Genomic DNA, 26,305 nt, shown 5'->3' with positions numbered 1-26,305 from the left:
GTTTTGGGCACTTTTTTCGAGTTGGGGATATTTGGTACAGGTATCGAATGTGTTGATTTTCCCTATTTGACACACTTATAAAATTCAACATAGCATGTCTTTCCGTGGTATCAGCCCTCTTAATGAATACATACGAATTTTGGAAGTGAACAAATACAAAAACACGCATCTGTTATATGTCAATATATAGTTAAATGTGTATTCTTGGACATAACAACGAAAACTGCATTTAAATCGGCCATGTTTTGACAAAATACCGGTTAGACTTAACTCCCTTTAGTAATCTGTTTCATTTATACCTTGTCTCATTGTATCGTCACTTCTGATTGGTTGTTAAGATTTGTTTCTATGTGCACGTGCTTGTTCTAAAAATAGTAACTAAATGGATAACCAAAACTCTTGTTAATTTTGTTTTTAAAATACTTTTACACTTTATTGGAATATAAACGACATATACCAAATTTGATAAAGCTACTATTAATCTACTTACAAACTACTTACTTGTGAGTAACGTAATTTTAAAATCATAGCATCACCCTGGAATAAACATGACCTTCTTTCCAATGAATACCGGAAATCCTGAGAATGATAGTCGTAATGGTCATGGGTAACCATCAAATACATTATAACTTCTAAAAATTGAAAACATAAACTTTCCATCACTTCATAAAGGTTTTTTGTTAAGGGGACTATACTTTGAGAAGGGCCGATACAATAAAATAAAGGGATACTGTGAAATAAAATATTAGTATGAGACTTATTTTTGTAAATTTGTGTGGGCCCACTAAAACCTGAAATCAAATTTCCAACAGATATTCAAGTCTTAAGTACAGTCTTATTTCAGGGATTCTAAAGAATCCCCAAATATCAGCAATTATTATTTTTGCTTTTTCTTGTTACAGCCTGTGTCATTTGGATTGGGAAATTAAGCAGGATAAACCACGAAATAGGGAAAAATAGCGCGATAAACCCTTAAATTGGGAACAATGAAGCATTAATATGATTATAAGTAACATAATTAAAATTGTTTTTAAGCACATGTTTGTCAGCATTTTTATATTAAAATTGCTGCTTTAATTTCTTCTTACAATGAAACCAATTATGTTTAGAAAATATCCTTTTACATGCATATTAAACTTTTTGAATACAGCATTTAAACATACAATGTAGCTAAGTGCATTAAGTTCAATACAGATTTTTTTTACATCTACATATCAATAATTTGGTATACATAACCAAATATTAACAAACACGCTTTAGTGTTTGTGTTGTGGAAATGATGTATATGAAACAGAGTTAAATTAATATATTTAATTTGTTTACCTTTCAATATCATGCATTCGACATATTAATTTCAATGCTATTTCAGTAGTCTATACTATATCCGTGATACACATTCACTGTGCAGATTTCAAATAAATATTTGTAGTTTTCTTAAACCTAGTCTTTATTGTTAATTGACATTCACATTACATTTTTTCCTAATTAAATGTATGGTATGATACATGTATCTGTAGTTAATACGATTGTTATTTGTTATTTTTGCCGTTTATTGTAATTTCTTGTCTGCTTGTTGCCATCTTGGACGATGATGTTAAAACAGGCCGGCTTAATCAAGATACTTCAACTATCTCAGATATCATTCGCATTATAAAGATGTGTAAAATCATATACATTCAACTAAATTCGCGAACCATTACTTAGGTCAGTTGTCGTTCTGGTACAACTCGACATGCTCAGTTGGCACTTGTTCCATGACATTATTGCTGTATAACATTTTTTTTGCAATTTTGGACAGAATTTTCAGACAAAAACGTAAAGTTTTGCAATTGGGAAGCAGCTGAATATCGGCGGTAATATTGGGCAAAAAAAATTCACTTAATAGATCAAAGAAAACACCAGATTTGACTTTGTGAATCAAAGAAATATCATGTCAACAAAAATTAATAAATCTACACTACCTCTTGTTGAAGCACCTATGGGCTGGACTACGCCTCTTGACGAACCTTGATCTCTAACCCTCTTTGGTGACGGATGAGTTGACTGATGGCTATTTCTTTTCCTTTTGCTTCTTCCAATGAATATCTCTACACAGTCATCATCAGATGATTCAACAGATTCTGCTGCTAGATTTGAATTGATCTCAGATGTCACTGCAAATTCTGTCCTTTTAGAACTAACAGACAAAGACATTCCATCTCTCTGACTGTCAGAAGTTCCTTGTGATTGATTTGACTTTGAATCACAACTGAGTAAAGGCATTGGCACATGCGGAGCATTCAACGATAATATTGCAACTCTTTGGTCCATACTTTCAGTTACATCACTTGACAAACCAATAGTTTGATTTGTAGAAACGTCCTTTTTAACTGAACAAGCCCTTTCACCCACAGCATCAGTAGATTTACAACTGCCAGCTGTCACTGAACTGCCAACAACAGAAGGGATGCTTACACTCATAGGCAAATCCTGAACTTGTAAAGTGCATAACAAATTTTCCATTGTTTTAGAAGCAAATGGTATAGCAGGAGTCAAATCTGAGGAAGAATGTGGTACATTTGGCATTAAGTTTCCATTTTCAAAATCTAATAAAACTTCTTTAGAACCAAACAGGCTAAGCTGCAATTCGTTTAAAACCAAAAGCTTGTTTTCCTCAAGGATTTGATCATCAGTATCCTGTTTTTCATCAAACACAGGGTCGGCAATGGCTTCACATTGTGGGGTCTTTACTGTGGTTACCAGTTTTAGCTGCTGTTGCTGTAAGTATTGGAGCTGTGTACTTTGAGAGGAAGAGCTTGGCAGAGGAACATAACCTTCCTGGGCAGGTTCAGTAGGTAGGCTGGCTTCTGGAGGCACCGAAGGGGATACAACAGATGGCGCAATACTCGAACCGAGGCTAAATATACAACCATGCTCTCCATTTCCATGCAAAGTGTATGTGTCAAGAGTGTAGAGAACTGGTTTAACATCGAAAACACTTCCATCTATTGAATGATCATTATGATTCTCTGAAGGCAGGGCATACCAGCTTTGCAACAAAAGTCGGTCATCAGCTTCTTTTGAAGCATCTGATGGACTCAGTTGGTAAGTTGGCATCGTTTCCACATTTGAAGAGCATGCAAGCTCATTTGCATGCAGAGATGAATTGCTTGCGATAGGCAGATGCTGATCTGCAGAATTCACAGTCATCATATTCTGAAGTAGAGAAACACTTCCTGAACGACTTGAAGGGGCAGTCTGAACATGCATAACTTTACATTCCGTCTGTTCTGATTGAACACATTCAGAGGTAAAGCCAGCTTGTAATGTGTTATCTTGATCCATTCGTAAACATCCTGTTTGTTCATGTTTTAAATTGAAGCCATCCTGTTTGTTGCAATTTGGATGTATCTCGTCCCCTTGAACCTGTTCTAACTTGGCACACGCAGTATAAAAACCAGCAGCCATATTATAAAATTCATCAGTCTCAATTTTGACACAAACAGAGTTATCTAGAGTTCGGTGTGAATTTAAGGTCTCTACACTTACCCTAACCGATATTTTGTTGACGCTAGTTTGGGTTGTGGAATCTAATCTCTTTATAATCGCACTGTCACTTTCCATGTCACTTTCCATGTCACTTTCCATTGTATTGCCTTCTGTCTCTGTTTTTTTTCTTTTGTACTTTTTGAGGGCCGCCAGAAGAGGACTTTTCTGTGTCCGAGTTATTCTGGAAATAATTAAAAAATAAACATGTTCATTCATAGGCAGATTCATGAGAAAGATATGGCCACAACACTTTAAATGTGCAAACATATTGCCAATCCATCGACAGTTGCAATCATTATGTAAAGCAAAAACTAATATTGTTACATTTATTTTTTACATTTTATGAATGAACAAGAGAAAAACACAATGCCCCCTACTGCGCAGCTTTGATTTTATTTTTTTTATTTTTTTTATATCCCTTTAAAAAATATTACTTCCCTTATAAAAATGATCTGTACCTGCCAAATGATAAATAAAAATGACCTCCCTTTAAAGCTTGTAACTTCCCTTTGATTTGTTTTTTTGACCTCTGACCTTGAAGGGACCTTGACCTTTCATCATTTTAAATGTGCAGCTCCAGGAGATACACATGCATGCCAAATATCAAGTTGCTATCTTCAATATTGCAAACGTTATGGCCAATGTTTAAGTTTTCTATGAAGGTAATTGCAAACGTTATGGCCAATGTTTAAGTTTTCTATGAAGGTTACATGTTAACCGACATAGAAATTATGAGCATTTTTCGAAACCTAAACGCAAAGTGTGATGGAAAGACACATGGATAGACAGACAGTCTGATCACTATAAAATTTTGCCCTATTTCGGGGGCATTATAAAAACAAGAGAGCCTGAAAGGCTCAAAGTCGCTCACCTGAGATTCAAAGGGTGAATCATATCCACATCTGAATATTGTGACCTTTCGTCAGATGATGCAGACGCTTGGGAATCTGTAGGTTTTTTCAGACCCTCAACAATAGGTTTACCAGAATTCTCAAGAACTTCATCACCACCACCCTTCTCTGAAATCCTTTTTTGCCTCATCAAATCTCTTTTGGCAGCACTTCTTTGCTGAAAAGAACGCTTTTTCAGCTTGGGCATCCTCCTAAGAAACAAGAGATTTGTTTGTCAGAAACACAATGCCCCCTATTGCGCCGCTTTGAAGCCATATATTTAACCTTTGACCTTGAAGGATGACATTGACCTTGATCTTTCACCACTAAAAACGTGCAGCTCCATGAGATACACATGCATGCCAAGTATCAAGTTGCTATCTTCAATATTGCAAAAGTTATCGCAAAACTTTAACCAAGGTTAAAGTTTTGGTGACAGACCGAATGACAGACAGAATGACAAACAGACAGGCCAAAAACAATATACCCCCGATCATTCGATCCGGGGGCATAAAAATATGTTTAACATGTGGTGAAACAAGACTGAAGACTATTCACAAACAAGAGGGACTGAACGGCCCAAAGCCGCTCACCTGAGATAACAAGATATCATTGGGACAAATCTTCTGACCAAATTTCATGAAGATCAGGAAATAAATGTGGCCTCTAGACTGTTAACAAGGTTTTACTAAAGCCATATACGAAAAAATGCCCCGCCCCCTGGCAGCCATGTTTTTTCAACCAACCAGCATCATTTTTAACTCGTTCAAAATATTATCGGGATGAATCTTCTGACCAAGTTTCATGAAGATCGGACAATAAATGTGGCCTCAAGGGTGTTAACAAGATTTTACTATAGCCATATAAGGAAAAATGCCCCGACCCTAGGAAGCCATGTTTCTCAAGAAAACATAATTATTTTCAAACTCATCCAAGATATCATTGAGACCAATGTTCTGACCAAATTTCATGAAGATTGGACAATCAATGTGGCCTCTAGAGTGTTAACAAGGTTTTACTATAGCCATATAAGGAAAAATGTACCGCCCCTGGTGGCCATGTTTTTAAAGAAATAATCCAAAATATCATTGGGACAAATCTTCTGACCAAGTTTCATGATGATCGGAAAATAAATGTGACCTCTAGAGTGTTAACAAGGTTTAACTATAGCCATATAAGGAAAAATGCCCCGTCCCCGTGGTGGCCATGTTTTTCCACCAACCGGCATCTTTTTTTTTTAACTCGGCCAAGATATTATTGGGATGAATCTTCTGACCGAGTTTCATGAAGATCGGACTATAAATGTGGCCTCTAGAGTTTTAACAAGATTTAACTGTAGCCATATATAGCCATATAAGGAAAAATGCCCCGCCCCTTGGCAGCCATGTTTTTCAAGCAAACGTAATCATTTTCAAACTCATCCAAGATATTAATAAGACAAATCTTCTGACCATATTTCATGAAGATTGGACAATAAATGTGGCCTCTAGAGTGTTAACAAGGTTTTACATAAGCCATATATAGCCTTATATGGAAAAATGCCCCTCCCCCAGGTGGCCATGTTTTTAAAGAATCCAAAACCATTTTCGAACCCATTCAAGATATCATTGGGATAAATCTTCTGACCAAATTTCATAAAGATCGGAAAATAAATGTGGCCTCTAGAGTGTTAACAAGGTTATACTATAGCCATATAAGAAAAAATGCCCCACCCCTGGCGGCCATGTTTATCAACCAACTGTCATCATTTTTAAACTCGTCCAAGATATTAAATGTATTGGGATGAATCTTCTTACCAACTTGCATGAAGATTGGACAATAAATGTGGCCTCTAGAGTGTTAACAAGACTTTACTATAGCCATATAAGGAAAAATGCCCCACCCTTTGGCAGCCATGTTTTTCAAGCAAACGTAACCATTTTTGAACTCATCCAAGATATCAATGAGACCAATCTCCTGACCAAATTTTATGAAGATTGGACAATAAACGTGGCCTGTAGAGTGTTAACAGCCGCACAACGCACGACAGACAAAAGGCGATCACAAAAGCTCACCATGAGAACTTTGTAATTAGGTGAGCTTATAAAACAACAGATTTGCAGAAAGTAGTAACCACTATAAAACAGTAGGAACTGCACTTAGAAAGCCTCTTTTGAATAGATCAAATCAGATCCCAGACCAATGTTACATGGATCAACTTTGCCTTTCAAACGATCTCTCATAGTTTGACTGACACGTACATTGTACGTGTATATCAATACGGACCATTTTTCTGGTAACCCTTTCTCTTCCAACACAATATGAGCATTTTTTTAGGGATTCTGGACTGTTCTTTGTATTAAACCAGACCACAAATTAACGGTTTTATTTTTTTGATCAGCCAAATTAGATTTTGTTAATTCGTGAATGTATAAAAATGTTAACTATCACAGAATCAATATTTCCAACTTTAATTGGTAAAACAACCATGGTACCTTTGTATTGGTAATTTTCAACAAATTAGAGATTCTATAAACAATGCAAACACGTTAATTGAAATGTTATTGCTTCGCACGTTGTGCATATTTTTCAGTGAGTTATAATACCCTGTGGGGCACCACTCAGGGCTCCGTAATAAACAGAGCGTGAACTCCTAAAAAATACTTCTGCCACTTGTATACAGAGTTTCTAAACTCATTTGTTAATTTTTTAAGTGCTGGTTTTATTATGCCATAATACTCGATTAAATGATCATTGTAACAACAATTTAAGCAATTTCTTTATATCTGTGGGACATTTCTTGTTTTAATCGCATTTAGACTGCAAAATAGTCAGCAGTTGTGCACGCTTTTATATACTTGAAAAGAATCCCGACACGTGCAGTATTTGGTGACAGCGAAAACGACGTATTAAATTGAGCATGAATCCAATGGAAATGAGAAGACACGAAATGAAGAGAACGAGGTATAATAAATGGGTAGAAGGTTTTTTCAACCCCAAACTTTTTCGGCCCAATCTGAAATTTCAGGCCTATTTTTGGACCCAAATCGACCAGGCTTATTCAGCCCTATTTTTTATTACACCTTTTTCGTTAAAACTTAATTGATTATAGCGGTAATAGATTGGCTGCCCGTTTGTTGGCATTTTCTATTGATTATAAGTGAATAAATGTGTTAATGATGAGTACTTGGTTGAAATGTTTAATTAGTTTGTTGGTTCGTTTTTTAAATATTGCTTTTGATTTTATGATTGATTAAAGGAAATTCATTAGACACCATTATCGTTTTACAAACTGTTTCCAATTTGTGTAATTGTGTCGGTGTTTTATTGAATCGATTGACGGTTATTATATATTGTATATGAATTGAAGATTCGTAAACAAAATTTGCTTATTATCTGTTCCTTTCAAGTGCAAGGCTAAATGATTTTATTCAGTTTTATTAACTCGATTTAAATAGAATGTGCGAGACTTTATCCATAGAGCGCCACAGCTCTGCAATTAAGCGAATGTTAGCAGCTATCAACTTTCCCATTCCTACAAATTGTACACATTTATTATTAGGATTACAATTCATTCATCATCATGTGTTGATCTGATAAGGACTGTAGTCAATAATTTAGAAAATTGTGTTTTTATTTTTAATTATTTAGTCAGGGTTCCCGCTGTCGATCGCCATTGGCGCTAATAACGACAAAATAAATATTCTGGCGACTAATTTTCGCAAATGGCGATTTTTCGAAAATCCGTATTTTTTCTGCTTAATATTCCCTTCAAATGACATAAGACGCTCTGTTTACCAGCCGCTTTACGGCAGTCGTTATGCAATCGATTTCCGTGATGTAAGCGACACTGCTGAAATCAATGGAGCATGTGTCTGTCGCAAAGTGGCATGCAACGGTGATAATTGCGATTATCTGGGGTGTTGTTACAAGTTATCTTAATTGGTCGGCAGTTTTATTGCTTCAGAGATAAGGCAACATTGAAATACACTGTAGATCTATCAACTTTGCGCTTAAATGTGAAGTGTTTGTCACAGTGTTCGTAGCCAATTCAAGACCGTTACGTTGACAATCATGACAATCAACAAGGTAAGTATCGATTGTTTTTTTAGCAATCGGTGTAATTATAGAAAATAATTAAACATTTTACATGTATTGGTTCATATTTAAACGTGACATGATATTCTGTTTTACTCGTCAAAATGGCAAGTTCAGAGAGTAAAAGGACTTTTAGAAAGTGAACATAAGATTCTGATAATGTTGAGACTCATTCAAAAATGAAAACAGTCCTCCGCTAACATTCACCAGCCAACAAACAGAAAACAAACAAAGACAGTTGTTAATTAGAATTTCCTTTCCTTCAATATGATTTCCACCACACAATGTATGCTGTGTGAACTCTTTATATCAATTCATTCACTTCCAGATGTCCTTTAAAAAAGATGAACATAGTTAAGCATGAAAACCAATTTGACATATACACAAATGCATATTTTATTTGACTGTTGTGGCTCTATGTAGTAGGTCATATGCTAGCACACATTAATATTATTTATATACTACACATTAATTGATTATTATTAGCATTATATTAATATTATTTCCCTTTTTGTATTTTTAGATTACCAGAAAGCTGAAGCACCCAAACTGTGGCAACATATTCAGACTGCTTAGGTGTCCATCAACAAAGCTTACAACTGATTGAATATGCCTTTATTAAATGAACACTGTTAAATGTGTTGTTATTATTAATCATACTGGTATTAAATCAATTCCTTTAACATACTGTAAAATGCCAAGTTATTATTGTATTAAAAGCTGCTTCTTCGAGAAGTACCACTTTCAAACCGGTACCAAGCAGTCATAAATTTGTGTAAATAACGCTTCATCAATACGAATTGCAATATAGATACACATTTTTAAACATATTAATCTTTCTGTAAGATGCCTACCACACATTGGTTATCAAATTTCGAGTAATTATTAGATATTTTAGGTAAATACTCACTCCTCTCCATGGTTGGTTTGTTTACTTTCGCTTCGCTGGTCATCTATTTCTGGTAGTGATGATAGACGCTGATGTTATTCCAATTTAATTTCAATTTCATCATTCTAGGTGAATGTTTACACACAAAAAAACATAACATTAATTAAAGAAAAACAATATGGCGGGTATTAATATTAAGGAGCGTAACGGCACAATTTGCATGTTGCAGGCCTGTCAGTTATTAAGTCGTGGTAGTTTATGCGTTTTATTTTTCACATTGTTATTATTTTACGTTGTACAAGTTTGCGAATTTAACTTTTGAAGTGACGTTTTGAATTTGTTATGTTTTATATGTTGTTGTTTTTCAATTTCAATTAAATTTTCAGGAATCATCAGATATGTGTTGAATTATTCTTGGTTCAAATTTCAACACAATCAATTAAAAAATAAGAGAGCTATATTGATATGATTAAGTGATGCTTTAGACAAGTCTCAAAGTGTACATTAACTGTTTGTTTTATTTTCAAAGCCGCCTCAGACTCTTATATCTAGTCTATAAGAACGCCTCATTTCGACGATGACATACCTGAAACAAAAGACAAGGGAATCTTTTTTCAAATGGAATAATCTTCAATAAAGATAATAATATGTAATAAACAATATTCGAAAGTTTTAAAAAGTATCGACCAACATATTTTCAACGATTTATTCAAATTAAAAATAGGGCCGAAATAACCTGGTACTTGGGCCGAATGAGCCTTAAATAGGGACCGAAAGAGCCTGATGAAAAACGGGGACGAAAGAGCTTGGGGACGAAAGAGCCGACAACCTAATAAATGTCACGATACTCGCCAAAATTGGAAATGTGAAATTGTTCTTTCTTTAAAAAGTATTATTATACATGAAATTTTATTTTTTGATAGTTAAATCATTTATTAACTGTTGACGAGCGAATGTTCAGTTTCATTATAATAAAATAGACCGTCATGGTCTAGGCGGTCAAGCCACAAGGATATGGACCGTCCTGACCCGCATAAATGTCGTTCGCTTAATAATAGCTCATATCGGAAATACAAAATGTACGTTTGTTCTTCAATTCAAATACTAGTTTGATGGAAAAACCAAGATCGAATATTGTTTTAAACTCATAATATTTATCAACCTCGTGTCTTTTTGTTCATTTGCAACACCTTTTTCGGCATAGCTGTTTAACGTCACTTTTGACCTTACCTGACCTTTGTCAGGGCAGGGCTCAACATTAACCTTAAAACCAACTTGCCCTGCCGGCAAGTACTTAGAAAATCTACGTGTCCTGAATGTAAAGCCGTTTGCCCAAACATGAAATATTACATTAACTGTTAACCTCATATTTTGTAATAAAGATAAAAATGATACACCACAAAACCTTTTTTCATTTTTGCACATTTAACAAAATGATTACAGCAATTAAAGTCTAATTTGAGTCTAAATTAAATGCTTTCTTCTTTTTTGCACCTGCCCGGGCAGACAACAAGATTATAAAGTAACTTGCCCGGACCCAACTTTTACTTGCCAGGGGCAATAGGACAACTGTTAATGTTGAGCCCTGAAGGATCCAATAAAATTCAAATAAAATTTTCCGCGGCTAGACACAAATAAATACACTTCATTTATTCCATTGGCTGATTTGAGCATACCACCAGAACTTTGGAAACATGACCGCTTTGTAACACTGCTTTACTGCGTGGTCAGCATGAAACAATTTTATCTCTCATGAAAAGGCTTGATTCATGTAGATAGAACAGTTTTACCCTCAACTCTTGACATCAATACAGTTTGTGCGTGCACCTTTTATTTTCAGAGGATTGCCAGCGCTAGAGCGTTTGTACTTAAAAACTAAGTTCTCATATTTAGTAATTACTTCTTCATATTCCTGTCTGTGTACTAGTGTATTTTAGTTCATAAAAGAATCGTTTTTCTCTATCCTGATATTCGTTTTAGCCAAACCATTTTTAAAAAATTCGAAATTGAACATTTAACATGTAAAAGTATCAACTTTTAACAAGCCGTCATTCCAGCAGTGGAAGCATGGCCTCACTTTAATGCACTTCGTACCAACCCGCAAGGTATCAGGGTCAGTTCGCAGCCAGTAAAATAATTGTTATACAATATATACGCTAATTATGGTATGTCAATAATAGATTCTTAATGTGTTTTCAACAATACCATGATAAATAGTATTTTTGATTAATTTAACAAGAATTATTCCACCATATTGACTATTGTATTAAGCATGAGCGTGATGATTCTCGATACTGTTAATAATCGAATCAAATACATAGCAATGCCCAACAAACCATTAAAACAGGTTTGTTTGAAGAATGCCCGTATAAATATTTAAAATATGTACGGATACTTCGCGTGTGGCCGGTTGACTAGTATGTTTAAATTTCACTTCCATTCTTCTTTTGGTTTTCTGTAGCTGAAGAAACTTCAGCGTAAAGTTTATATAGTATTGACATACAATGTACCTGTACGCTGAAGCGAACCCCGTATCGAAAGTCAACAAGAGTCGTAAAATATTTACAGGGCTCTCGCAACTGGGCGACTTCGGCGACTAAATCGCTTAAAGTTTCAAAATGTCGTCGTGTTCCGACCTGACGGCGAAAAAAACGTCGCCTTAATTTTGCGGCATTTACAAAAAATTGTCAAAATTCCCAGGAAAACATAACGCCTGTCAAAACCATTGAAACCACGCACGCCTCCAGGCGTATCTTGATTGTCGATACATGCACCGTTGAGTGTAACGCTTGGCAACATCAGCCAATTGGAGCCTGCACAGCAGGAAAAATTGATATAAACAAGATAACTGTGTACACACTCGACCTGGAAATTACAAATGGAAAATGATGGATAAAAATTTAAGACAACATGATGTTGTTATACTGAAATAATCCAGTAAAATGGAATTGGTTAAAAAAATACCAAGTCATACTAAGATGCAGGAAAAAAAACGCAAGATGCCTTAATCTAACCTATAATACTAAATATATAGGGGATGAAGCAGAGTAAAAATGATACAAAAGCAGTAAAGTACAGGTGTACCTTATATACTATAATACTTAATATTGCAATTTTTAAAATAATTAAAATACCTAAGAGTTGGTAATGCCCTTTAAAGGGCAAAAATGGGTGTTGCAAGGTGTATAACCCTGCACAGTGCCCTCCGAACTGGCAAACTCTTCGAGTGTGCAATATAAGCAAAGTAGCAATTTTAATAGAAATTAAGGTAAACAAACAAAAAGTAAAGTATAGGTGTACCTTATATACCATAATACTTAATATAGCACTGGCTTTTCGAGTTTGAAGGAGAAGGGGGGTGTCAGAGGGGAAGGGAGGGGGTGCAATGCAGCCAACATACCCGGGTTACTGGACAGCCTCGTCCTTTCTTTTAAACAAGGGACAAAATTGTCACAAAACCAGGTTTTCATTGTGAAAAAAAAAACTGATAACGGGAGAAAACTCAAACTGAACTTTTGAAATGACCAAAAAAAATTAACCCCCTTTGTAAGTTTTTTTTTTTTTAAATCTATTTTTAGTCGTGGCGACCTTGACATTGGAGATATTGACGTGATTCTTTCGTGGGACACACCGTCCCATGATGGTGAACAAATGTGCCAAATGATTTTAAAATCTCACAATGAATGACATAGTTATGGCCAGGACAAGCTCATTTATGGCCATTTTTGACCTTTGAACTCAAAGTGTGACCTTGACCTTGGAGATATCGACGTAATTATTTCGCGCGACACACCGTCCAATGATGGTGAACAAATGTGCCAAATGATTTTAAAATCTGACGATGAACGACATAGTTATGGCTCGGACAAGCTCATTTATGGCCATTTTTGACCTTTGAACTCAAAGTGTGACCTTGACCTTGGAGATATCGACGTAATTATTTCGCGCGACACACCGACCAATGATGGTGAACAAATGTGCCAAATGATTTTAAAATCTGACAATGAACGACATAGTTATGGCCCGGACAAGCTTATTCCGCCAGCCCGCCAGCCAGCCAGCCAGCCCGCCCGCATTCGCCAATCTAATAACCAGTTTTTTCCTTCGGAAAACCTGGTTAATAAAAACTGCTATAAAATATGAATATATTAAGATTAGAAACTGAAGAATGTAAATGGTGGACTAACGTCATACTCTTATAAAAATGTTTTAAAATAAGGAATACCAGGTCAATACCATTGGCCTGATTTAGAAAGGGCAAGGTTGAACAATAATCCCGTTAAAAAATAAAACAAAGTTGTGTCAAAATGACACAAATCCAACACACTAACAATGACAACCTTAGACTTGTTCAATTCTAACACAGTTTAAAACAAATCAGTCACATGACTGAATAATAGGGTGAGTGTTGGCTGCTCTCCCTCCACCAATGACCTAGATCTTGTCAGTTATCTGACAGTCTAGAAGGTATTTGGCGAGGGCAGAGAAGACCAGGCCCCTAGCTGCTCCCTTGGGGTCTAACACATTGGAAAGGTTTAAAACTAGTCCATGGGAGTGCAATGCAGCTTCGAGGTGGTCCCTCTGCGCCTTATGGTTTTGGCAGTACAGCAGCATGTGGGGCGCAGTGAGGGGTTCCTGGCACCTAGGTCATGCAGGGTCTACACCGAGGACATACTTTACCACGCCACCGGGTAATAGGGTGGTTCCCATCCTCAGGCGCGTGATGGCTCTGTCAAGCACAATGCTTGCAGAGTATCTGTCAGGTGGCCTGAGGGTTTTCACGGGTCTGATAAAAGTATGTCGACGGGAGGCCAAATTGTCAGTCCGGAGATTCCACTGACCCACGACAAAATTCTTTGCCAGGGAGTAGATCTCAGTAGGGGCCAGGGGTTCCCCAGCATCTAATGCCCCCCTCAAGAGGCCCTCCTTAGCCCCCCTGTCAGCCTGTTCGTTCCCACTGATGTTGACATGTGCTGGACACCATACTAATGTGACCTTAAAAGATTTGTCTAGGCACTGTTGATGAAGTTCCAAAATGCTAGTTAAAATATCAGGCCTAGATCTGCTATTTCTGTTTTTTATAGACTCAAGAGATGACATTGAGTCTGATAAAATAGCAGTTTAAGTAGGTTTATTGACCAATATCCAGCATAAAGAGTATTAAATTGCCAAAGGTTCTGCTGAGAAAATAGAGAGATTGTTGCTGAGCCTGTGCATTTTGGTAATATTTTTTGAAGGAATTACAAAAGAGTTGGCTACCAAACCAGAGTTAGGGCATTTGAGGTTGTCTGTATAGATTTTTAGATGCTCAGCATACTTATTATCTATGAGTGAGAGAGCTTCTGACTTGATGAGTTGTGGCAAGACAGTTTTCGTTATTTCATTAGAGAGTGATAGGTCAACATCAATGGGTCCAAGCGTACAGGGGGGGTCTTCGAGGGCCTTAGGTCTGCTACAGGTACCTTGTCGAGGCCGGCATCTTCAACAAGGGTCTTAATACTTGCACCAAATGGTAGGGCGACATGCTTACGCTTAAGTATTTTCCCCTTGATGAAGGAGCCAGTCCTGACAAGTTTGTTTACAGGGTTTGAGCCATGCCGAGACTTAGCCCTGGCCCAGAAGTTAAGGGACTGTTGTTTTCTGCGCAAGTGAATGGGTAGCATACCGGCCTCCTCCGAAAAATTGTACGTGTTTTGCACATTAAATATGCATAATATGAAATATTAATATGCATAATCTAAAATGTGCATATCGTTCGACTACTTTATCTCTTAATACGACGTTTGCCATCAGCCACAATGTTGTAGGCAGAGGCCAATTTCAATTGTTAATGATTTATTCCAAAAATAACACTTTCGCAATACCTATCATGTTTACATCAATTAACGTCACAGCGTGTGAGTTAAAATACAGCACCTCAGTGTAATTCCAAACACCTGTTTGCTGGCCATGGCATATGCCGGGTCCCTTTGAATTGGGAAAACCAGGTTACCTGGTTAAAAATTGAAATCATTATGTTAAAGCAGACGACAAACAGCGGTAATTACTGGGATAATTAGTTGATGGCGATTAAATTATTATTTCATCAAGCAATGTTCAACGTTATCTAATTGCAGAAAAAACGGCGTAAAAAAAACCAGCTGACAATATTAGCGGCGATTTCATGCAATTAAATAATAATTGGCGAAAAATTAACAAAGATCTAACAGTTACCGATAATTGGTAAAGCACAGGGAGATTAAAAACGTTTTTTCCGAAATATATCACTGCTTTCGGATACTGATTGAGAAAAACGCTCTAGGCCACAATGTCGCAGAAGTTATTGACGCGTGTAAGACAATACACACGGTCGAGTGTGTACACAGGTAATCTCGTTATCGCATTTTCCTGCTTGATAGCCCGATTTGCAGGCGTTTCGCATTCGCTGGACATCATTTAGAGGCAATTTGTATTATTTGTTTTTTGATGTAGGAGGATTAAATAATCGCCATTTTTTCTAGACTATTTTAAGAAATAATAGCCAGTTGGATAAAATAATTGCCATTGGCGATAATGTCTGGCAGCAGCGTGAGCACTGTCTATATACATTCTATACATAGATGGTGACGTCACTACATTATTGTCACCTCTATGCTTAGACGCATCACATTCCCCTAATTATGCTTTCGCCAAAGTAGTTCTGCGTTGGTATGAAAATGTAAATATTGAAAGAAAAATTGTTTTTATTGTTTGTTTAAAACGGAATGTTGTTTAAAGAAATGTTATTTAATTATGTTTAAATGTGATCTTGAATCTCTATTAAGCCTCATAGCATTTATCAAAAGCATGATTACCAGGCCTTCTACGCCTTATCTTTCATGTGTAAAAGAAGTGCTTCCCACAATCCCTTTTGCGTTAGTACACAGGTCAGAAAGACCATGTGTACAGAATGGTCTATATAAGGCTTAAGCTTTCGCTGCAATCGAGCCATAGGGGCTCGATATCAATGACAATGTTAATTTTTTATTTATTTACTTTTTAGTTACCCATTGTTTATAATAATGCATACACATACTAAATTAATAAAAAATCTTCTGACATAAAATATAATAAACAACGGGTAACTAAAAACAAATAAATAAAAAAAAAATTGTCATTGACATCGAGCGCCTATGAATCGAGCTAGAATAAATAGGTTTAACTTAAATTAAACTAAAAACTGCACAGAAAAAGACATTCGCTATCTTTGATCTCATTCATTGAACTCTTTACCTTTCACCAACTCCAACCACAATCAACGCCGTATATCTTTTTTTAAAGATATTTCTTTTGTTTCTTGTTTGTTTTGTTTACACCGGAAGCAGGAATTTTTATGGAACCATAGACGTCTACGGTCACATTTCAAAACGGTGGCACCGCTTAGTCTGGTTCCCAAGGTAAAAGTAATATAGCAATAAATACTTATTCAAGTTTCTATGTAATTAAATGTTAAAGCATTTTGTTTTACGTTTATTACACTATTGTGTAAGTGACTTATATAAACAACTTTAACTCTAATTAATGAGCATTGACTGGTATCGGTTCCGTTCGCCCTAGTTACACGTTCGCCCTGGGTCCGTTCGTAATATGTGTATTATAATCATTAAGATTATGAGATTTTGAGTGTAACTTCTTGCGTTGTTTATGGTTCTTTCATTCAGCAATATATAATAATATATAACCACCGTCTGTCGGATTATCTAATTTCTTGTAATCTTGTCGATCCCTGCATAGGCAAATAAATTTAAAATTCATACAAACATCATTAAATCTATTAAAAAAAACATCACCAATATTCAATTTACTAAACTGATCAACTTCCAATAATTCTCGCGTGTATTGCGTTGTGTGAAGTAGCAACTGGCCTTTATTGATCGTTGTCGATTAATTAAGAGATTAAAGAGATAACGGTCTGTGTTACCCGGTAATTGATTGATTGAGTGTCGTATTAACATAATATAGTTAACATTGAGAACAATTACTAAATCATATATAAATTAGTTATGTAGAATATGATTATTAAGTTGAAACTATTATCCTAAAGAGTATACTAAATATTGATGCATGCATAAATCATGTTTATAAAACAGAACTGTTATTATTAATTTTTTTTAGAAATTATCTTAAATATGATTATTAGCGTATGATTAAGTAAATAAACATAAATTATGAAAATGAAACAGAGCGGTATATATTAAATTGTCTAGAAATTGGCCTCAAAGAGCGCCGTCTTGATTTTTCACATATGTAGGCAAGTTTGTAGCTTAAGTTGTCATTTATATATTAAAATGTTAAAAAATAACACATTTCGTTATATTTATTGCTTCCCTGCTTTTATAATAAAATTTAGAGCGAACGGACCCAGGGCGAACAGGATTTAGGGCGAACAGAAATTAGGGCGAACGGACCCGGATTCGCATTGACTAATGTTAATAACAACACAACACGTGTTACTGCTAAGACGTTTAATATAGAAGTGCGGCATCAGAAAACAGGGTTCTGGGTTAACTTTGGCGGTAGCCGTAGTCTGTTTCACAACATAAATAGTGGTAGCTATAGTCTATTTCATAATATAACACATTCGCTGCTACCAAATATCAGTACATGAATGTTTATTTACGTATCTTTGCTTTTACCAATAATAAATGCATATTTTCGCACATGCACATTCCATATAATTATGTGTGCAAGTAAATACTATACATGTACGTATGTTGTAACAGAAGAAACACAAACGATACAAACAATCGCAATCGTCGTGGCACAGTGGATATGGTGTCCGCCTGGCGACCAGGAAGTCACAATGCACACATTTTCAAGCGCCACGAAAGTAAACCTTTCAAACTTTAAACCTTTAAAAGACGCAGGCGTTGACGCTAATCCGCAACCGTGCCCGAGAGAAACATCGTTCAACAGACCCAACATCCCTTACATGTGTGTCGCATGTAAGACCCATTTCCTCGGTCATAAGTAAAGGACCCACTAAGAAGTTCAACATTAAATTTGATCACACTATTGTTTTAAGTCATAAAAAATATAATTTATCATACAATTATACATTAAAATAACCAGCGATACATTTTAACCACCTTGATAACGGCGTGTCGCTTGTAAGTCCTTAACGAAAAGGTCAATATCACAATAAGATGTCATGGTTGCATTGTTTAAGTAATTGCAAATATGTTTACCATTCAGAGACCCGCTTGGCGATAGAGAGGACACAATACAACCTATTTGCTAATAAAATTTGTTTACACTAAAGAGTTTTATCAGGTATTCTTTTATCAATTTTTAATATTATTAATATCACTTTTTCAGTAATAACATGGAGGATTATGGTACCCGCTCGGCGTCAGAAAGCTTGTGCAGCTTAAGCGAAATCCCAGTTATAAAGCGCTAGTCGTGTCAGATACATGTGAGAAGAAAATTCGTACGTATTTTCGTAAATAACATGGGTAAATACCAGTATTGAGGTGTTCATTTATTACTAATACCAAAATTACACGTAGTTACAGGTTAGATTCCGGTAAGCACGAAAGTGTTTGGGAGTGCTTTAAAAATACCGAAATACCCGCTATACATAGCTAATGTTCTTTATAAACTATTTTTTTTTGCATTTGCATAATACATATATAACCCAAACACCTTTTTACCATTGTTATAGGGAGTGAAAAAAAGTCTTTCGAAATCTTCCGGAATACCGAGTAATCAATAGGCAATCTATAGGCAAAAACCCCCACTTTGTCTAGGTTTTCTAAGCGCTAAGCCATGTAACTAAGTGGGTTGAGCGATCATCGTCCGGGCGAGATGTCAATTGTTAAAATGACGCTCACGTTCCAGCCATATCGGCAAGAAAGTGATTTTACAGTAATTTTTACTCCTCTTATCCGGAATCATTACTTTAAAAATTCGTATCAATGATCCTTTCTTTTCAACAAAAACAGACCTTTAGATTATTTACTGCAGAAGCGGGTACTAAATTTACTTTTATGTTTATCGCCAGGCCGAAAAATAAATTTCTTTCGCGGAAGTTTTAAAAGATTTTGAAAATTTGTTAAATGTTCATGAACAATAATTATGTTTTTAAAGAAGTATGCCTCCATAGTATTGAATGTACATGTTCCCTCTTAAAAAAGGAAGTACATTGATCACCGCTTACTTTATTAAATATGTGTTAATGCTGTATTTGAATTGTGTGTATCTCAATCCCGGTATGTTTAATTTTCAAATTTATCGGTTAGATTTGTTTCTGTTTATTTGTAGTTGATTCTTATTAATTAGCAAATGGATGAGAATAAAACAATATTAAAAAAGATATATGTATAGTTACAATCCTGTCGCGTCATTTATCTTAATATCGTTTGGAAATTCTTGGTATTCTTTTTTTAGTTGATTTAATAATTATTAATATCAAAATAACACTAAAATATTAATTAAATCTTGATATATTTACTATATGTTAATAAGCATTAATTGCTTACATACTGCTTATCATTTAGGCGATAAAACGCAACTTTTCACACAAAAATTGTTATATGAAATATTTTATTAAATTGCTTTATGGTTGTTTAATGATAAAAAATTATGTTAATTAATTATGTTAATTTGTTAATCAAATAATATAATTGATATATTTTTACTTTGTGTCATAATGGCGGTTGTATCGTTGATGATGTTAATGGACTCACTTTTATTAATCCGATACACTGTTTACTAATTAAAAATTTGAAATGATAATCGAGATACAAATGACTTTTTATACTCTTTTTAGCGAGTTATCGATCTGTACATTGGAGCAATCAAATAAAAGAGATCAAACACTTGAATGATCGTTATCATCCCGAGTTAAATGCATTTACTACGCATTTTAATGACATTTTCTATGCAACTCCAATATCATAACATAGGTTTTCGGGAGTTAATACAAACACTAGTGATTATAATATTAAAAAATGCCTAAACGTAACAGCACATTAACTGCTGTAATGGTTAATTACTTTGTTTAGTGACGTAATATTTTCTCGTAATGGCGATCTATGTTGTTCAAAGCAGTAGGTCGATCGCTGGAAATGAATCGTACATGATTTTCACGAATAAAATGCTTTTTTATGTATCAGATGAACTTTTTTCATCAAAGTTATATCGGTTATCCAAATGTTCAGTAAGTCAATCAATAGTGTATACTGTACAAAACAATTATCAGCCTATTCCATGATAATTAACAATTATGTACGAATTATCACAACAAAATAGAAATGATAGTTTCAAGGAATACCTGATATAATGTCAATAGTGTCTGTTAACAGAAAAGCACGTTTTTGTATTCGTGCAGTGTGTCAGTAAATGAAATACTTTTAAAGTGCAGATGAACAAATGTTTAGAAAATTATTCGTGTCCTACTTCCGAAAGTCAGTTGAGCTAGTCCCATTGTCAATCTATACCGTGCTTTGACTTTTACTGCAATTATTGTACAAACATTTATCTGAAAAAACTCCATCCACACAAAATAAAACGTGTAAATCAAGCGCTTATAAAATGGTAACCACAAAAATGTTGCTTCTAAGAATGTTAAGAATGTCATGTGCCGATAAACAACAAATTATTGTGCACTTTAAGAAAGTTAATTATCAAAGTTGTTTTAGATACGTCGATGTAATGAATTTTTCATGAATTTACATATTTTGGATTTGGAAAAAAATTCTATAAGATATAATTCGTTTGTTCATTAATCTTAATGTAAATTCAAGTCACGTTGTCTAAAATATTTTTAAAACTGCATTTAATTCCAATTCATGAAAACAGTTTTTTTTTTTTTTCAATTAATAAGACGAAACAAAGCAGGTTATTATCATGAAATTTATTTGAAATAAAATTAGAATTTAAAATGAAAAACATTCTTGAATAATTGAAAGGAAAGCGATATTCATGTGGAATTAAACTGTTTATAAATCAATTTTATACAGAATTCGGACATAAAAGACATGGAGTTGGCTCAGTGCGTTTTGATGATAATCTCATTTCTTGCAATAACATGGAATACATTATCGTTGGTGGTGATCATCAAAGTGAAACGAATCCCCCAAAACGTTCGGCTGCTGTCTGCAGCATTGCTTAGTATCGACGTTTTCTTTCTTGTGCGTGTGTGTTTTATGCCTGTCATGGACCACAATTTTGTTCTTCAAGCATCAAATTTTTTCGTGATGTGCGGATTCATCACAACGTGTATGATGAGTTTCGAGCGGGCCCTTTTCATCACCGCGACACACATTAACTCAGTAATCAAGAGGTCGTTTGTTATAAGAATCGTTACAGTATGTTTGTGGCCATTGGCCATTACGTTTTCGGTTCTGGCTGCGTCGTTTCAGCAGCTGTCGGAATCCAGTATGAGACATTGGGTTTATTCACAATTCTGTTTATGGTGTCGTTTGGATGTTATGTTAAAGTTAAAATTGTAATTCGGAATTAAAGCAGGAGGGGGAACTGTATGCCGCGCGATGTGATGCAGACAACGTCCCAGCGTCGAACAAGCGGCCTGCTTTTCGCAATCCTTGTGACCGAAACGTTTGGTCTTGTGGCAATTATCTTACAGGTTACACTCCAACAAAATGACAAAACTGAAATAATATGTCAAGCAATTAATGTTCTTACATGCTGTCTCAACCCTCTTATGTATGTCTTCTGGATTGCAGAAAGCCGACTGATGTTTTTGACATTCCTATCAAGATTGTTTCCAAGCCTTCAACGGAGAACAGCCATTATGAAAACGAAAATATATTGCATCGAAAGTTCAGCTCATCTTGTCATACACGAACGATCGTACACGTTAGGAAAACATCCGAATGTGAATTAAACTAAAAACTCCGATGACAACATATTAGACAAATAAAACAAAAAAGCCGATCGATCCTATTTTGTTACAGCTGAATCTTGGACGTGGTTATATCGAATTAATTGGTCAACACGAAAACAATTTCCGACATGGCAATTTTTAATTAAATATATATACTATCTCTCAGTATTATTTTTTTTAACACTCAGTACTTTTCGCTTATCGCGAAGTGTTAAAAGGTTCTACACCTTGGCGATATTATTAGTAAACACTTTTAACATGTTGCCATTACGTCGACCCGTATGCGCAAAATATTTATATGTATTGGAATTCAATTCATCAAGCCGTTGACAGAAATCAAAATACGGTCAGTATGGTCAACAGATTTGATGACGTCGATTGCTTATTTAACTTTTGCCGTAACGAGTAGACATTCTTTAAAAGAATAATTGTTCGATATACAAGTTATGTAATATGTGACACGAATAATGTTTGATACGTTCCGATTTGTAGATCTACATAATTTGCTGTCAAACAGGTTATTTTTGTACTGATATATTCAGTATATATATATATTGATATATATTCAATTGTTAATTTGTAAGGGTATATTCAACTACAACATTTAAATACTAATAATTGTAATTATAATGTCATCTTGATAACCATGACTTGTTGTTAATAAACAGTTAATTATACGAAACCTAATTTCACATACAATCTCTGCCATTACAAGAAAAACCTACACGATTTGGTAGGATTTTATTTTATTGGTTTAAGTATTATATTACGAAAAGTACTATCATTTTGTTTTGCATTTTGTAAATAGTGTATAAGTTTAGGTTTATAATAAAAAAAATAATTAACTACATTAAAAAAGCAAAAAAATAACAATGGTACAATAATTGTATTAGGCTATCATTACGTAGTTAGTTATGAAGGCAGGGATTTGATCCAGCTATGCTGGTTCCCGTCAAAACTCTTAGCAGAAGTTGGTAGGATTTGTCGAACTAAGGTTACATTAGTGTCGCGTTTGCATTCCTTTCGTCATCGAGTGAACAGGTATAATAAGTATATACCCCAATACGTATGGCATGATGTAATCTTTAAGTAGAAATTTATAAGGAAATAAATTAAGAGCTTTCTATTTTTTGTTTCTTCAACTGTTCCTAAAATAGGATATCTTTGTTTGTAACAATTTTGGCTTATATGCCGTTAATTCCAAGAATGCCATGCACATTAGTTTACATGCAAGTATAAAATTAAATGTAAAAGAGAAATATATTTATTTAACTTCCAAGTGTGCATTTAGTTGGAGTACGTTATCAATAATCATAGTATATTTTTTTATAATACTATACATGTTTGAAATGAAAGTATACATTGTCCGTTAATCATAATTTTACCATGTTGTTGACAGTGATATACATTCGCATCTGCCATCTGACTGTACTGTATTTATATGGAGGTTATTAATATAATTAAGCGTGTTATTGTGCTCTGAAAAAACCTTCAAACATTTTCCTTTAACCGGTGACTGAAATACGGTTTCAGATAATTCGCATTTTTCTTAATAGTAAACTGTAACGTTATTATCATCATAACCCTGCTATACACTACCATTTATTATTCGAGTGGTGCACATTTATATTTGATGGAGACTCTAACCCAATAGTGTTTAGTATTATGGTAACCCTGACCGCTACCACTTAGTTACTCTGCCTATTTTCAAAATTATTTTATCCCTGACCGATAACACAATTTCAGCGCCGCCTATATTTCAGATTATAATTCTAATCTGCAATGTTTTTATCATTTGTTAGTTACGCACTCTTGGAACTCGGTTTTGTTGAAATGTATTGTAAAAGAAAAACAAAAATCGATCCGGTTTGAAGTAGTTATTATTGAGATATTAATTCAACAATTTGAGAGATGATTTCAAACAGTTATGACAAGTACACACGCCAATAGTGCATACATATATACTGTTTGTTAAATATTGGCTCAATACTATTACCTGTTAAACATTATTATACAAATATCGTAAAACCAAGCACTAGATGATTGAAATGAATGATACAAACTTTGGGTTTCAAATGTAAAATAGTTATTGATCGATTCCGGATTTTCCTATGTGTAAATCCCAATTTAACGAATACGCGTGCGTTTGTATGTACATAATTTTGGACACTTTTAATAAAAATGGCATGTTAATATACATAATACTTTGATTTAGATATGTATATACTGTTTAAAACTTTTTAATGTAAGACTGTTTGATTTATAACCCATAAGCTTTCGCTTGTATTTTGAAGAATAATGGATTTCTGCCTATCCTTTCAGCATTCAGGTAGGAAGGTATTACTGAAATATTATCACTCGTTTGATGTCACGACAAAACAATAAACGAGTCAACAATCTGTTGTAACGTTCAAAGTTGATTGACACCAATGTGTTAGTTTGAAATTATTAATGTATATAAATATGTAAGGGAAGCATTTAACCAATCCTTGTCGTTTTTAAATACCAAAGAAATGAAAACATAAAGTTTTATGTATTGCTTTTATGACTTTCAATCTGTAACTGAAAAACGCGTTCTTTTGGTGTGAAAACACCGTTGTTGTAAACATTTTGCACACTAGTTGGGCATAATTGTATAATAACCATAGTATATTAAAAGCAAAAATATCTTTACTGCCTTGTAAACTTGTTTAAATAACTGTTGTTTTGCGCTGTATTTTGTTTCAGAATTTTCGTGAAACCAATTATTTTGTTGTACCTAATTATATGCGAAAGACGATGATGAATAAATGTATTAGTCGTACTAAACTGTATGTCCTGTTTTGATGCGTTTGTTAAAAATATCTTCAAGCAAATACAAACATACTGACATTTAAACAAATATTATCTTTATATCGTTTGCTATTATATAAACTGAAAAGTTTTCGCGCTTACTAAATATCGTGGCAGCGAGCCGAGAGTACAAGATTAGTTATTACATCAAAGCAACATAACTACAACTTGTATATTGAAATAAACTGTAAGAAGGTGAAATCAGCGTGTATTCACAGGAGACAGCATATACCTACTGTTGTACACACACAAATTGCTATAAATTATTGTTTACAAGAAACATGCAGAATATGGTTTTATTTTATTCAAAAGTCACTTAAACCTCTGTATCGCTAAACAATGTTTACCATATGGAAGAAGTGACATAACAGTCATGTTTGAGACCAATGTTACACATGTATTAATATTTATGGAAACTGTCGTCTGAAATTGGTAAAAAAAATAATAGGGCGCTGGCAACTCTTATCATCGCATATTTGCAAATAAGGGTTTAACACAACACTCCATGAATATAGGATGTTATCTTCAGGATCCATGAATGACAAGTGGTAGCAAGTGTGTTTTGCTTCTAAAGGTTCATGGTAAAAAGTAAAAAAAAAATCATAAAAAATGTGTTTTATCCCATTTTCACCGCGACATTGACGGTATAACACGTTGTGGAATATACTTGCTTGTATTCAACACTGTGGAATATAGCTGTCGCGTGCACGGACTACTTTTTAAATGACGATATGCGCTAAAATTAGGTCGATATTGTTTGGTTGATTGATCGAATTTTAAGGTCACCCATTAGAAGAAAATGTGCATATTTTGCAGAAAAACATATATATGACATATTCACCAAAAGAAATGTTGAAATAAAATATGAAATTACACGATTTTTGTTTTGTTATTTTTTTTATTTATAACAAAGTCGACAAAACTTAATCTTCAAAATTATACGACCTTCAACCTTTAAATCTAGTCATATGACATAATTTTTCGCCATCCGTATAATGAATCAGCTGATTGATGGCGTCATAAAATGACATACTTATTGCGTCATTTTCTCCATTTTTTTTGACGATTTATTATAAACGCGACTTATTTCACATGTTTTCTACATGTACTGTATGTCGACATATCTGAATTGTCAATTGGTCACATTTTCCTTATTTCGTGTAATGTGCATTGTTTATAACCAAAGCATATACTTTTGACATTTAACTTAAATATTAAGAA

The 26,305-nt window shown here is 34.5% G+C and overlaps 2 protein-coding genes across 5 annotated transcripts in view; one reads left to right on the top strand and one right to left on the bottom strand.

Annotated features, from left to right (window-relative positions):
• LOC127850136 (PR domain zinc finger protein 4-like) overlaps positions 1 to 3,573 on the bottom strand; it is a 134,222-nt gene extending 130,649 nt beyond the window's left edge. For 2 of the 4 annotated variants that reach the window (XR_008035073.1, XM_052382940.1), the window contains exon 1: positions 1,962 to 3,571. Coding sequence is in view for 2 of the 4 variants with exons in the window: in XM_052382940.1 (XP_052238900.1) it covers positions 1,962 to 3,447 (1,486 nt within the window). In the remaining 2 variants the exon portion in view is untranslated. Of the gene's footprint in view, positions 1 to 1,961 lie in introns of all 4 variants that reach the window. The other 2 variants (XR_008035074.1, XM_052382941.1) reach the window with 2 other exon arrangements.
• Positions 1 to 26,305, top strand: part of LOC127850143 (uncharacterized) — a 341,679-nt gene that overhangs the window by 68,580 nt on the left and 246,794 nt on the right. The window lies entirely within an intron of this gene.

This window comes from Dreissena polymorpha, chromosome 11, assembly GCF_020536995.1.
Source record: "Dreissena polymorpha isolate Duluth1 chromosome 11, UMN_Dpol_1.0, whole genome shotgun sequence".
Taxonomy (NCBI): domain Eukaryota; kingdom Metazoa; phylum Mollusca; class Bivalvia; order Myida; family Dreissenidae; genus Dreissena; species Dreissena polymorpha.
This window is presented reverse-complemented; position numbering and strand designations above follow the sequence as displayed.